This window comes from Aquarana catesbeiana, linkage group LG04 (assembly GCF_042186555.1).
Source record: "Aquarana catesbeiana isolate 2022-GZ linkage group LG04, ASM4218655v1, whole genome shotgun sequence".
NCBI lineage: Eukaryota > Metazoa > Chordata > Amphibia > Anura > Ranidae > Aquarana > Aquarana catesbeiana.
In genome coordinates this window covers 454,380,799-454,395,199 of record NC_133327.1, presented here as the reverse complement: position 1 = coordinate 454,395,199, position 14,401 = coordinate 454,380,799, and the positions used below count along the sequence as shown (strand labels likewise).

The 14,401-nt window shown below is 44.9% G+C and overlaps 1 protein-coding gene across 6 annotated transcripts in view; it reads left to right on the top strand.

Annotated features, from left to right (window-relative positions):
* LG04H6orf118 (linkage group 04 C6orf118 homolog) overlaps positions 1-14,401 on the top strand; it is a 247,397-nt gene that overhangs the window by 89,953 nt on the left and 143,043 nt on the right. For 4 of the 6 annotated variants that reach the window (XM_073627492.1, XM_073627489.1, XM_073627490.1 and 1 more), the window contains exon 3: positions 2,159-2,281. The exons of the other annotated variants lie outside the window; for them this stretch is intronic. In XM_073627492.1, the coding sequence (XP_073483593.1) occupies positions 2,159-2,281 (123 nt within the window). The remainder of the gene's footprint in view (positions 1-2,158; positions 2,282-14,401) is intronic. 6 annotated transcript variants of the gene reach the window in all.

Genomic DNA, 14,401 nt, shown 5'->3' with positions numbered 1-14,401 from the left:
GAGATGCTGAAAGGTATTTAGAGTGGAAGCCCTAGCTTTAAGGATGTGTATGTATAGCTAAAGGAGTCATTTAATCTCCTGGTACAGGGAATTAGGTAAATCAATGGAACGTATACGATTACCATTGAGAAAATGTCTTTTACCTTGGAGATCCCCAAATCTCCTAAAAGGAGCAGACGCTGCATAGGGACCTCCCAAGGGGAATATGTCTAACAGTTCAGCTGGGGGTACTTCCACTTAGTCTGGCACCCGCTTTCACGGTGCGCGATCAGGAGCATCTAGGGATGACTGTCACTGGGAAGAGGAAAAAAAGTTAACTTTAAAGTAGCCGTCTTCAGCAAACACTTGACCTCTTGGGTGTCACGGGTGGGTGTTGCGGAAAGGTTCTTGTTTTAAAGAGGCATATTCAGTGTTGAGAAGTATAGAAAAGAAGGGTTGAAACTGTTCAGCTGGATCCGTCATGGCAGGCTCTTCTGTGGGGCGGGGAGGCTGTTGGGCTGTTGAGCTGGGCATTCCGGGGGTCCGACCTGTTAGTTTCCTGCGGCGGGGTGTGTCTGCGGCGTCTTATATGGAAGTCATCGCGGACTGGGATGGCATCAGTGGAGGCTGATCTTCTCATGCGTGGCGGACGAAGGGTGGTGTACCTGGGACGTCAATGCGTAGAAGATTCAGTGCTTCACAGAAAGCGTGGAGATCTTCGGGTAGGCGTAGGTTTGCAGTGCGGCCTTGGAATGATGCAGAGAGGCAGAAGGGAAATTTCCACCGGTATTGAATTCCTTTGGAGCGCAGGAGATCAAGAAGAGGACGTAGGTCTCTCCTATTTTGAAGGGTGATAGGCGAGAGGTCTTGGAACAACTTTATATCGGTTCCTTGATAGAGTAAGGAGTGGCGGTCTCTAGCCCTATTAAGAATTTCCTCCTTCAGTTTGAAATTAACGAGACAGCAAATAACGTCTCTAGGAGGGTCAGACTCTCTGCCTCTGGGCCTCAAGGCTCTATGCAAGCGTTCAAATTCGATAGGGGCTGCGGGGCACATGCTTCCTCTGCTGAGGGTTGGAGCTGTGTGTGGCTTCTCCCTGAAGGGCTGAGGCTGGAGGAGTGTGGTGCGTTCGTGTAGGCCCGATTAGAAGCCGGTGCCTCACGTGCCTGGGTCCGGAAGATGTCCGGAATATTGCGGTTGACTTGCGATCCGGATCCTCTGGGGGAGTGGGACCTGGCTGGGGAGGGTTCCCTGGAGGTTTTCCCCATGTTCGGTCGCGGATGGCTCGGCTGTGCTGACTATAGAAGCCTCCTTGGACAAAAGCTCGGGAACTAGGCGGCCATTCAGCTCTGGCACCAGACCATGCCCCTCCCCCTCTTTCTTAATTGCCAGGAAGTAACCATTGCTGGTAGCTCCTGTACTTCCTTGGTTGGTCGGCAGGCTACACACATTGTTACCATGTTTCCTCACAAAAGGGTAGTTTAGGTTAGATTCTCTTCTGTGACTGAGCTATGGTCTTCTGAGAAAGTCTCCCTAGATTCTTCCCCTATCAAGCGAATATTACTAGTTCTAATACTAGCATTCATATCTCTTGCTGATTGGTGAAGGATTCTGTTCTCACAGGGGTAGTTTAGATGATTCCTAGAATTATAAATGGTTAGGCAGGCTTGCAATGTTGTTACCACTCCTTTAACACACATATGGTATTGGTTGGAAATTTTCCTTCTCATCTTTGAGATCCTGATGTTCTTGTATGCCAGTTTCCTTTACAATATATCCCTGCCCGGGATGTTAATCACCTAATTCTCTCCTTAAGAAGGAAGCACCATTCAGTTTTTGTCAGCTAAGGGTTCTTCCCCTTCTCTCTGTATACATTTTATACTGTGAACATGATTTTTTAAGCTTTCACTATCTACCTTCCCTAAGAGATATATGAGCGCTTCTTTTGTGGAACTCTTTCTAAAATTGTTACTTACCAATGGAATCACAATTCATAGAACAATAGAGCTACCTAAAAAGGACTATAAGAGATTGCCTGTACTATTTTCATCGAAGCCCCTATTAGTAGTCGGATGCACAAAGAATTTGTACTGCCTTGAAACAGCTTTTTTATTTCTAGCACCAGGGCAGTATGAAAAATGCATTTTGTAAATCTCACCTCTTTATTCTTCCTTCCTAGGAACTTCTGAATTTTGCCCATATCCAGCCCCCTCATTTTGCACGTTTGCAAATCTTCAGTGAATCATTTGGAAACATTTGCAACATTTCTTTTGCTTTCGGAACTATACTGAAGCAAGTAAAGGTACATATATAACAAGTTTTAGTTGTAGATAATTTGACAGGACGATAATCTCTTGCTTAATGCAATTGCACAAAAGAATTTAGCAAGGTACAGCATGATGATGTAAGTAAAGTATTTAAAGGAGATGTAAAGGCAGAAAGTTTTTTATCTTAACGCATTCTATGCATTAAGATAAAAAACCTTCTGTTTGTAGCAGCCTCCTCAGCACCCCCTAATTACTTACCTGAGCCCCATCTCTCTCCAGCGATGTCCACGAGTGTCTTAGCCGTCCAGGACTCTCCTCCTGATTGGCTGAGACACAGCGGCAGCTCCATTGGCTCCTGCGGCTGTCAAACGAAGTCAGTAAGCCAGTCAGGGGAGAGTACGGGTCCAAGCTCCGTGTCTGAATGGACATACGAAGCTATGACTCAGCTCGGGTGCCCCCATAGCAAGCTGCTGACTGTCAGGGCACTCTACAGGAGGGAGGGGCCAGGAGAGCTAAAGAGAGACCCAAGAAGAGGAGGATTTGGGCTGCTCTGTGCAAAACTAACAGCACGTAGAAGGTAAGTATAACATGTTTGTTATTATTTTTATTTTCTTAAACAAGACTTTACAATCACTTTAAGGTCCCATATTGAATGTACGCAGATAAAGCCACCATGCCTAAACTACAATTAGCCGTTATTAAAATTAGTCAGAAAATTGGTTGGTAGGATCCTTGGGAAAAAAAAGCTTAAAAATTAATTGTAAGATGGTCTCCTGGGAAAAGAATTACAAGATCACATGGTCTGTATGGACTCATTTCAAACACTCTTCAGACTTTGTTTCATATTTTTGTTGATGGTATTTTTATGTGTTAATACACACTGGCCCTTGTTCTTCTTAACGGTGTGGGAGAATTGGGTGGTGGTGTAGGGTTCCACCCTCTTTACCCTCTCCTAACACACCCGCCTCCCCTCCTTTCTTCTTTTCTCTGTCTCTCCCCGCATCTTCTTCCTCAATCTCTCTCTTCACTATCTCTGTTTACTGTTATCTATTACTCAATGACTCATGACTGAGTACATGAGTAGAGATGGGCCGAACACCCCCCCAGTTTCGGTTTGTGCCAGAACTCTCGAATATCACAAAAGTTCGGACAGGAACCCTATTGAAGTCTATAAGGACCCGAATTTAAAAAATCAAAAGTCCCCATTTTGAAGGCTTAAATGCAAGTGCAAAGGGTATGGGGGCCCAGGTACTACCCTGGGGGACATGTACCAATGCAAAAAAACTTTTAAAAAAGATTGTTTTTTAAAGGAGAAGTGATTTTAATGATGCTGAAAGTGAAACAATAAAAATGAAAAATTCTTTTAACCACGTAAGCCCCGGACCATTTGGCTGCCCAAAGACCAGAGAACTTTTTGCGATTCAGCACTGCGTCGCTTTAACTGACAATTGCGCGGTCATGCGACATGGCTCCCAAACAAAATTGACATCCTTTTTTCCCCACAAATAGAGCTTTCTTTCGGTGGTATTTGATCACCTCTACGGTTTTTATTTTTTGCGCTATAAATAAAAAAAGCGACAATTTAGAAAAAAATCGCATTATTTTTTACTTTTTGCTATAATAAATATCCCCAAAAAGTATATTAAAAAACTTTGTTTTTTTTCTCGTTTAGGCTGATACGTATTCTTCTACATATTTTTTGGTAAAAAAAATCTCAATAAGCGTATATTGATTGGTTTGCGCAAAAGTTATAGCGTCTACAAAATAGGGGATAGTTTTATGGCATTTTTATTAATATTTTTTTTTTACTAGTAACGGCGGTGATCAGCGATTTTTATCGTGACTGCGACATTATGGCGGACAGATCAGACACTTTTGTTGAGATTTTGGGACCACTCACATTTATACAGCGATCAGTGCAATTAAAAATGCATTGATTACTGTGTAAATGTGACTGGCAGTGAAGGGGTTAACCACTAGGTGGTGCTGTAGGGGTTAAGTGTGTCCTAGGGAGTGATTCTAACTGTGGGGGGGAGGGGTTATGTGTGACACAACACTGATCACCGCTCCTGATTACAGGGAGCTGTGATCAGTGTCAGTGTCACTCAGCAGAACGGGGAAAAGCTTGTTTACATCTGCATTTCCCTGTTCATCCTTTCTGTGAGACGATCGCAGGTATCCCCACGGACATCGAGTCCGCGGGACCTGCGATCATACACACGGAGGTCGCGGCGGCCACGCATGCCCTCAAACCGCTTCTTGAAGGGCAACTAACAGGTACATTAATCTGCCTGTATGTGCCCTTCTGCCGATGTATATTGGTGTGAGCCGGTCGGCAAGCGGTTAAATACAGTTCCCGGGGGGGGGGGGGGGTCCCCTTAGTCTGCCTATAAAGTGGCCATTTGTACAGTGTATAGAACCTGCTGCAGCATAACTGACATTTCTAAAGAAAATAAATGACATTTAAATTGATTTTCCCTGCAAGCTTTCTTTATTTTGTAAACGATGGCTTGGGGAGCCAGTCTGTATGATGGGGCCACAATTTAGTGCATTTGGAACAAGGTTAGAGATTTTTGGGATAAATTCTGGTATCTCTTTGGCAGACTTTGGAGGGAAATAACAACGTTTTGCACCACAGTGAGCAAGCCTTATGTGAAGAAGCCAAATTATAGTACACTCAGGCCAAGATTAACTTTATAAAGTCTGGTGTCTCTTTCACAGATGTTGGATAGAAGTAACAGATGCTGAAATTTTGGGCTTTGGGTGTTGGTGGTGCCTTCACACCGTAACCATATAGAGGTACTCTTGATGAAAGCAAGAATTGGCCTTGCTGTAAAAAATTGAAATTTGATGCCCCTGTCATACAGTGGGGAAAAATTGGTCTTTGGGTGTTGGTGGCGCCTTCACCCCGTAACCTTCTCTTGATGACAGCAAGAATTTGCCTTGTTGTAAAAAAAATAGAAATTTGATGCCCCAGTCACACAGTTGCGAAAAAATTGGTCTTTGGGTGTTGATGGTGCCTTCACCCTGTAACCTTCTAGAGGTACCCTTGATGACAGCAAGAATTGGGCTTGCTGTGAGAAATTGAAATTTAATGCACCTGTTGAACAGGTGCCGAAAAATTGGTCCTTGGGAGTTAATTGCGCCTATGAAACCTATACCAAAAAATACTTCAAAATAAAATCAACACCCATAAAGCTGGCAGCCTAGACAGTCTTGCAGAGATTTGAGATCCCAATAACACTTACTCAGCGACATCAGCATCAGGGGCTTGATAGCTGCTGCTAATCCAGGACTGATTCATTTTGACAAATGTCAGCCAGTCAACAGAGTCTGTGGGCAGAAACACTCATTTATCTGTCACAAAACCTCCAGCAGCACTGAATGCCTATGTCAGGGCTGGGCTCAGCCCTTCCTTCTCAGAGCTCTGTGCTCAGCTGTCAGTTAATTGCCAAAGTCTCTTCCTTCCACAGTGACTCACCTGGTCTTCATTTCCTGCTCGTCAGCTAGAGCTGCCGGTTATATAATGTCCTTGGATCAGATTTTCTGTGCTTTTGCCTTGGTCAACATATCTGGACTCTCTTTGCAGTGATTTCCCGTGAAAGACTTTTGCTTGGCTGACTACCCTTCTGGTTCTTGATCCTATTTGCTGCACCCAACTTCGCTGATCTCTGGACTCCTGTTTCTCTGGCTTGTTCTGACTACCCATCCTGGTTACCAAACTCTGGCTATGTTTTGACTACGTTTGCTTTGTTTATACTATTTTATTAAATAGTGTGATTTTTACTGCATTTCTGTCTCAGTCTGATTCTGGTTCCTGACAGCCTATTCGGAAAGCGCGCTGGGTGCAGGGCAGCCCAGCAGCTCAATTGCATACTGGGCAAGTTCTGGTCAGGGGTCTATTCTCATGACCCAGAAACCCAGGGGATCATCTACTGGAAAGCTCTCCATGTCTGTTTTTTCCCCTAGATAATCTTCCACCATATAATGAAGAAGCTGCCGATGGGATCTTGAAGCTGACAGCCCTGGACGCCGAGGACAAAATTAATTTTTGAAATGCATCCCTGGGGCGGCCCCCTTCTCCATTGCTCCTCCTTTGACCAACAGAAGCCTCAAAACTATCTTTTCCATGAGACTGTAACCTACCAGAGTCTGGAAGGCATTACATAAACTCCTCTTTAAGGTGTCCTCAAGATATTTTATCCTGTGCTACCTCTGCAAGGGCAGGTTAAGTTCCAAGACTTTCCCCTTGTAATGGTGGTCAAGGAGGGTTGGCAACCAATAATTCTCCTTGATGCCACTTTCACAGGCTTTGAAGATTAAGGGAGCCCATGCACCGCAAGTTTGCAGAGGCATGAGAAGCAGAGTCCTCGGGATCACTTAGGACTAATCCCAAGATTTCTGGGGACTGAAAACCATTTCTTAGAGGGGTTGTAAACCCTCAGCTTTTTTAACTTGTTTTAACTAGTATTGGTATTAGCATGTTATATTACTGTATATTTTTGCACAAAAATGTTTTTTCCCATGTTTTTTAACTTACCAATCTAGGGCTCTTCCTGGTTTCCTTCTCTGTAACTTCGGTTCTATTGAGCACGCACCCGGCTGCCACATCACATAGCTTTAGGGACTACATGTCCCGACATGCCTTGCGCTATCATGCATGCGCTTCCCTTCAATTCTGGGACTGCTTGCTCGAGGACGCACCGAGTTCTTGTCAGCCAATGACGAGTACTCGGCAGATGCTCCTCCCAACAGGCACGCCCATCTCCGCCCCTCAGCACACCCATATTCTTTTGGATGGCCATCCCTCCATGCTGCAAGTAATATGACAGTGGACTTATCACAGACTAGATCCACTTTCACTTAGGCGGAGGAAAGGCGGGTTGCAGTCATGTGCTCCTGATTCCCATGCCAATCAAAGGGCATGGGGATGGAACTACAGTGTCTTACACAGCCGCGGCTCCCGTGCCTATGAGCACACACAGTGTCTCCATGCAGGGATGTAGTCCCAGTGCTGGGAGTCCGCACACACGGGACAACCCATCACAACGGCTCTGCAGATGGGGCACCCATCTGGGAGAAGAACAGAAAGTAGGCAAAATAGACCCAAAAAAACACACTTCTAAACGAAAAGGAAGGAAAAGGTGAGTGAACACATTATGCACTACCTTAAAGGAGCAGGATTAGGACAAAAAAGCTGAGGGTTTACAACCCCTTTAAGGTTTGGCGTATGTCTTCCTCTGCTTCAGTGCCTCCAAAACTGACAAAATCCTCCTCCACCCCCCTCTCCTCTTGTATGTTCTTTGACATTGCAAGAATGGTGGCTGCATAAAGCGGGCCTTGAGAGGAAAGGAAGTCCTCCTCTTCCTCCCGCTGCTCTGCCTCAAGTGCCCTGTCAATAATGCCATGCATAGTATGCCCCAGCAGGAGAACACGGAGGGGTTGTGTCACTGATGCATGCATTGTCATGGCTCACCATCGTTGTCGCTTCCTCAGATGGTTACAGTACAGTGCATGCATCCTTTATCAGCAGCCATTGGCGTAGGGAAAAAATGCCAAGCTGCTTTGAGCCTGTCCTTGTGTCATACTCACACAGGCACTCACTGATGGCCCTCTACTGCATGTGTAGCTGCTGCAGCATTGCTAAAGTTGAGTTCCACTTGGTGCGCATGTCACACATCTGGCCGGTTTACAGGCAGGTGGAATTCCCGCTGAATTTGAGCCAACTGAATACTGGCTGTGCATGTCTGCCTGAAATGGCTACAGACTTTTCTGGCCTGCCTTAGAAGATCTTGCAACTCTGGGTACCTGTTTAATCACTTAAGGACCGGAAGGATTTGCCCCCTTAATGACCGGGCCATTTTTTGCGATACGGCACTGCGTCGCTTTAATTGACAATTGCACGGTTGTGAAAAAGCAAAAAATGCAGATGGGGGACTTTTAAGGGTACATAGAGAATGAACATGCTAGAATCTAAAAATTAAATTATTTATTTCAAAAGTTTATAAAAAGTGAAAAATACAGTGTATAACACAGTCATATATACATACACATTTGCCTATTAAATGACAGTGAAACAGACTGTAATCACATATGTATAAATAGGTATCATGTCCACAATTTTCAACATGTTTCACCGATGTGGCTTCATCAGGAACGGAACATAATGCTTTAATTAGTAACCATAAAAACATACAATCTTCCAGTTCTTGGTGTATGAGAAGAGAAAAGAGAAAATACAAAGTTAATACATAATATTTTTTTTTTGTTATCTATTATCAACACACATATGAAAAAAAAAAAAAGGGGGGGGGGGGGGGGGGCATTCCACCACCCATACTTTAAGGGGCGTGAGGGTGTACTCAAACGATGTTGCTCACAGGTAATTTGGCAACGCTTATCCACACCTTGGTCCCAAAGTGGCCAGATCTCCCGTAGGAGGAGATGTAATTTTTATCCAGAGTCACACAATGGTGCCTGCAACAACATGTATTCAAAATGTATAGGGTATAAACAGGGGGAGGGAATGTTTAACACAGGCTTCAATTAAACATGAACTCACCCACAGAGTAGAGAAAACCTAGGTAGAGTATTCGCTGGGAGCTCATATGGATGGGATAAAAGGATTGTCCTTAAATTAGTATAGCTGCATGTAAATTGCAAAAAAAAAAAACTTTTGAAAAGTGATACCTACTTTTCAAAAGCCCTCAATGCCCAACGGTCATGATAAACCGCGAGACAGTAAACGTGTATACAGCAAGATAAAAGGGTGATCAGTCAGCACAGCCAACAGCCAAAGAGTGCAGTTGCAAGATCAAACCTATCATAAAAAAAAACAACAAAGGAAAAGAAAGATTAAGATACTATTGTTAAAATAATAAGGACTCAGCCATGATATACAGGCTTTAATCCATATTTAAGGGAATTAGCATATTACTGGCTAGAGCATTTAAGTTACCTGTAGCAGCCGCCCATTGACACACGAGCTCCCAGAGACTCCCATCATGACAGGCACCACGATGGGTTTAAATATCCCCCCCCCGTTGGCGCCAAATTACGACGTGTGACGTCACAGAGTAATGACGCCAATGCGGACACTGTAATGAGGGTGCGGGAGGCACAGACAGTAACCCAGAAGACGGAAGTATCAAACCGCCAACGCACACCACGAGACCCCCACCCCATACCTGCAGTGCAGACACCGCCTGGACATGGAACGTGTCTGTAGGCTGTGTGGGAGGTATTCACGGGACACTGTGACCCATACGCACCCACAGGGCGGGCGTACAGCAGAATATGGAAGCCCCAACAAGGGGGGGGGAATACCAATCCCGCTGTACACCCTCGGGCGTCCGTACGGGGATCTAAGGCCAATAAAAGAAGGGACTTCCAGAGTGGGCAGCACAGCACAAATTGGTGTGTTTTGGAAAAAGTAAAAGAAAAAAAAAAAGGGGGGGGAGAAAGACAGTAGGGTAAATGATTGAGAAATATACACAGAGTCACGTGTGTGTGATATATCTCCTTACAGAAATATTACATCAACTACCAAGATTTGGGTAGTTGATGTAATATTTCTGTAAGGAGATATATCACACACGTGACTCTGTGTATATTTCTCAATCATTTACCCTACTGTCTTTCTTCCCTCCCCCTTTTTTTTTTTTTCTTTTTCCAAAACACACCAATTTGTGCTGTGCTGCCCACTCTGGAAATCCCTTCTTTTATTGGCCTTAGATCCCCGTACGGACGCCAGAGGGTGTACAGCGGGATTGGTATTTTCCCACAAATAGAGCTTTCTTTTGGTGGTATTTGATCACCTCTGCAGTTTTTATTTTTTGTGTTATAAACAAAGAGCGACAATTTTTTTTTTTTTAAACTTTTTGCTAGAATACATATCCCAAAAAAATGTAAAAAACACATTTATTCATCAGTTTAGGCTGATATATATTCTCCTACATATTTTTGGTAAAAAAAAACGCAAAGGCGAATATTGATTGGTTTGCACAAAAGTTATGGTGTCTACAAACTATGGGACAGATTTAGGGACTTTTATTTATTTTTATTGTTTTTACTAGTAATCACTGTGATCTGTAATTTTTTGCGGAACTGCGACATTACGGCGGATAAATCTGACCCCAAATTACGCTTTTTGGGGACCAGTGACATTATTACATTGATCAGTGCTATAAAAATGCACTGATCAATGTAAAAATTACACTGACAGGGAAGGGGTTCACTCGGGGGCGGTCAAGGGGTTAAGTGTGTTCCTTAGGTATGTTCTAACTGTAGAATCACTGGGAACAGAAGATCTCTGACATGTTCCCTGTCAGAACGGGGATCCGCTTGTTTACACTGGCACTGTTTATCTGCCTATGAACTATGCGATCGCGGGGTCGCCGGCGGACTTCGAGTCTGCCCGACCTGCAGGCATGCTCCCCCAGCGTGCAGCAGGAGCGAGAGCACGCCGCCGGTGGCGTGTGCCTGCACGAGCTGCCGTACAGGTACAGCGATTCGCGCAGCGCTGCTAACCTGCCATAGCATAAGTACGTGAGCTGGTTGGCAAGTGGTTAAGAAACGCTGCACCACCAAATTGAGGACATGTGCCAGGCATGGCAGTTGTGTCAACTTTCCCTGTTGAAGGGTGGACAGAAGGTTAGTGCCATTATCACACACCACCATTCCTGGCTCAAGCTGCCGTGGCGTGAACCACCTCTGAGCCTGCTCCAGCAGGGCTGAAAGAAACTCTGCTCCAGTGTGGCTCCTGACCCCAGGCAAACCAGCTGAAGCACTGCATGCCATCTTTTAGCCTGACTTGCTGAATGGCCCCTTGAATGCATAGGGGGTACTGGTGATTCATATGACAATCCGAGTCTGCCCGACCCTATACTATCCAGACCTACCACTATACCTCCCTATACTATCAGGACCTACCACTACACCTCCCCATACTATCCAAACCTGCCACTATACCTCCCTATACTATCCAGACCTATCACTATACCTCCCTATACTATCCAGACCTACCACTATACCTCCCTATACTATCCAGACCTACCACTATACCTCCCTATACTACCCAGACCTATCACTATACCTCCCTATACTATCCAGACCTACCACTATACCTCCCTATACTATCCAGACCTACCACTATACCTTCCTATACTACCCAGACCTACCACTAGGGATGAGCCGAACACCCCCCCGGTTCGGTTCACGGCAGAATATGCGAACAGACCAAAAATTTGTGCGAACATGCGAACCCCATTAAAGTCTATGGGACTCAAATGTGAAAAATGAAAAGTGCTAATTTTAAAGACTAATATGCTAGTTATTGTCATAAAAAGTGTCTGGGGACCCAGGTCCTGCCCCAGGGGACATGAATCAATGCAAAAAAAAGTTTTAAAAACTGCCGTTTTTAAAGCAGTGATTTTAATAATGCTTAAAGTCAAACAGTAAAAGTGAAATATTCCTTTAAATATCATGTCTAGGGGGTGTCTATAGTATGCCTGTAAAGTGGCACATTTTTCCCGTGTTTAGAACAGTCCCTGCACAAAATGACATTTCTAAAGGAATAAAAGTCATTTAAAACTGCTTGCAGCTGTAATGTAATGTTGCGCCCCCCCCCCCCCCCCCCCCAGCCCATTACCAGGCCCTTTGGGTCTGGTATGGATATTAAGGTGAACCCCACACCCAAATAAAAAAAAAAAAAGGCTTGGGGCCCCCAGGCCCTGTATACTCTGAACAGCAGCAGTATACAGGCGGTCCTCGGGTTACAAACAAGATAGGGACTGTAGGTTTGTTCTTAAGTTGAATCTGTTTGTAATTTGGTACAGGTACATTTTCTAAGTGTAGCTCCAGTCAAAAAATCTATTTTTAAGCTTTTTGGATAACATAGGGAAGGGTTATCATCACCCCTGTAACATTTGTTTTGCTGTATGTGCCCCTGTTCAGAAGATTTCACCTCACTTTCTGTCCCAATGAGAATTGGATTTTGAAAATTTTGGGTTGTTGTAGAAACAAGGATTGGTGATAAAGCATCAGTGGAGACACCTTTTTCCCATTATAACTCATACAAGAGAGAATATCACTTCCTAGGGGTAGATTTCCTCTCACTTCCTGTTGTCTCCCTCCGTTTGTAAGTAGGAGTCGTTTGTAAGTCAGATGTTTGAAAATAGGGGACTGCCTGTATATACTATATGGCCTGCCCTATACACCCGGCGTAAAATTGGGCCTTAGGTGTTGGTGGTACCAGAACACTGTAAGCCCTCACAATTACTCTTGGTGGGCGCTGGAATGGGCCCTGCTGTGAAATATTATATCAAGATTGGAATTACGTGCCCCTGTTAAACAGGGGCATAAAAATTGGGCCTTAGGCGGTGGTGGTGGTGGTGGTGGCACAATGCTGTACATCCTCACAGATACTTTTGTTGAGCGCAGAAACAGGTCCTACTGTAAAATATTCGATCAAAAATTGTAACTACGTGCCCCTATTAAACAGGGGCATAAAAATTGGGCCCCTGTTTTAGGCTGTGGTGGTGGCACAACACTGTAAAGCCTCACAGATACTTTTGTTGAGCGCAGGAACAGGTCCTGCTGTGAAATATTAGATCAAAAATTGTAATTATGCGCCCCTGTTAAACAGGGGCATAAAAATTGGGCCTTAGGCGGTGGTGGTGGTGGCGGTGGAGGCACAACACTGTAAAGCCTCACAGATACTTTTGTTGAGCGCAGGAACAGGCCCTGCTGTGAAATATTAGATCAAAAATTGTAATTACGTGCCCCTGTTAAACAGGGGCAGAAATATTAGGCCTTAGGCGGTGGTGGTGGTGGCACAACACTGTAAAGCCTCACAGATACTTTTGTTGAGCGCAGGAACAGGCTCTGCTTTGAAATATTAGATCAAAAATTGTAATTACGTACCCCTGTTGAACAGGGGCAGAAAAATTGGGCCTTAGGCAGTGGTGGTGGTGCCACAACACTGCAACCCCTCACAGATACTCTTGTTGAGCTCAGGAATGAGCCCTGCTGTTAAATATTTGATCAAAAATTGTAATTACACGCCCCTGTTAAACAGGCGCATAAAAATTGGGCCTTAGGCAGTGATGGTGGTGCCCTGAACCGAAAATATTCCTAGAAGCTATCATCATTAAGATTGAGGAGGAATAGGATAGTCACTCAGCATATTAGGATAGTCACTCAGCATATGCAGTCTTCAAGGGATCCCACATCCATAGAAAAATCAGTCGGTTACATTAGCATCAGGTGCTTCGTAGCTGGTGATCCAAGACTGATTCATTTTTAAGAATGTGTGCCGATCAACAGAGTCTGTGGACAGGCGCACTCTGTGATCGGTTACAAAGCCTCCAGCAGCAATAAATGTGCGTTCAGAAAGAATGCTGGATGCAGGACAGGCCAGTAGCTTAATTTCATATTGAGAAAGCTCTGGCCAGTGGTCCATCCTCAAGACCCAGTAACCCAGTGGATGCTCTGTTGGAAAGGTCTCCAAGTCTGATCTTGCCCCTATATATTCCTGCACCATGTAATGCAGACGCTGGCAATGGTTACTGGAACTGATCAGACCTGGGCGCTGAGGACTGAAGAATTGCCACCTTCTCCACCGCTCTTTCTGTGACTGCACGATGCCTCAGCAACACGTTGTCCAGCACCAGGAAATTGTAACCTCCCAGGCTCTGGAAATGCATTGCACAAACCTTTCTGCAAGGCCTCCTGAAGATGTTTCATCCTCTGCTCCCTCTGCGAAGGCTGAATAAGTTCTGCAACCTTACCCTTATAACATGGATCAAGAAGGGTTGCCAGCCAGTAATGATCCCTCTCCTTGATACCACGAATCCTAGGGTCCTTTTGCAGGCTTTGCAGGATCAGGGAGGCCATGCAGTGTAGGTTTGCAGAGGCATTCGATCCTGAGTCCTCTGGGTCACTAAAGATCACATGATCCTCAACCACCTCCTCCCAGCCATGTACAACTCCATGGGTTTCTGGGGACTGCAAATGATCCCTTGAAGACTGCTGCTGATGCTGAGTGCTATCCTCCACCTCCATGCTGACACAGTCATCCTCCTCCTCTTTTTCTTCCTGTGTGATGGGCGGGCTTTCAGGAATACTAGTATCTGGATAAAGGGGGCCTTGAGAGG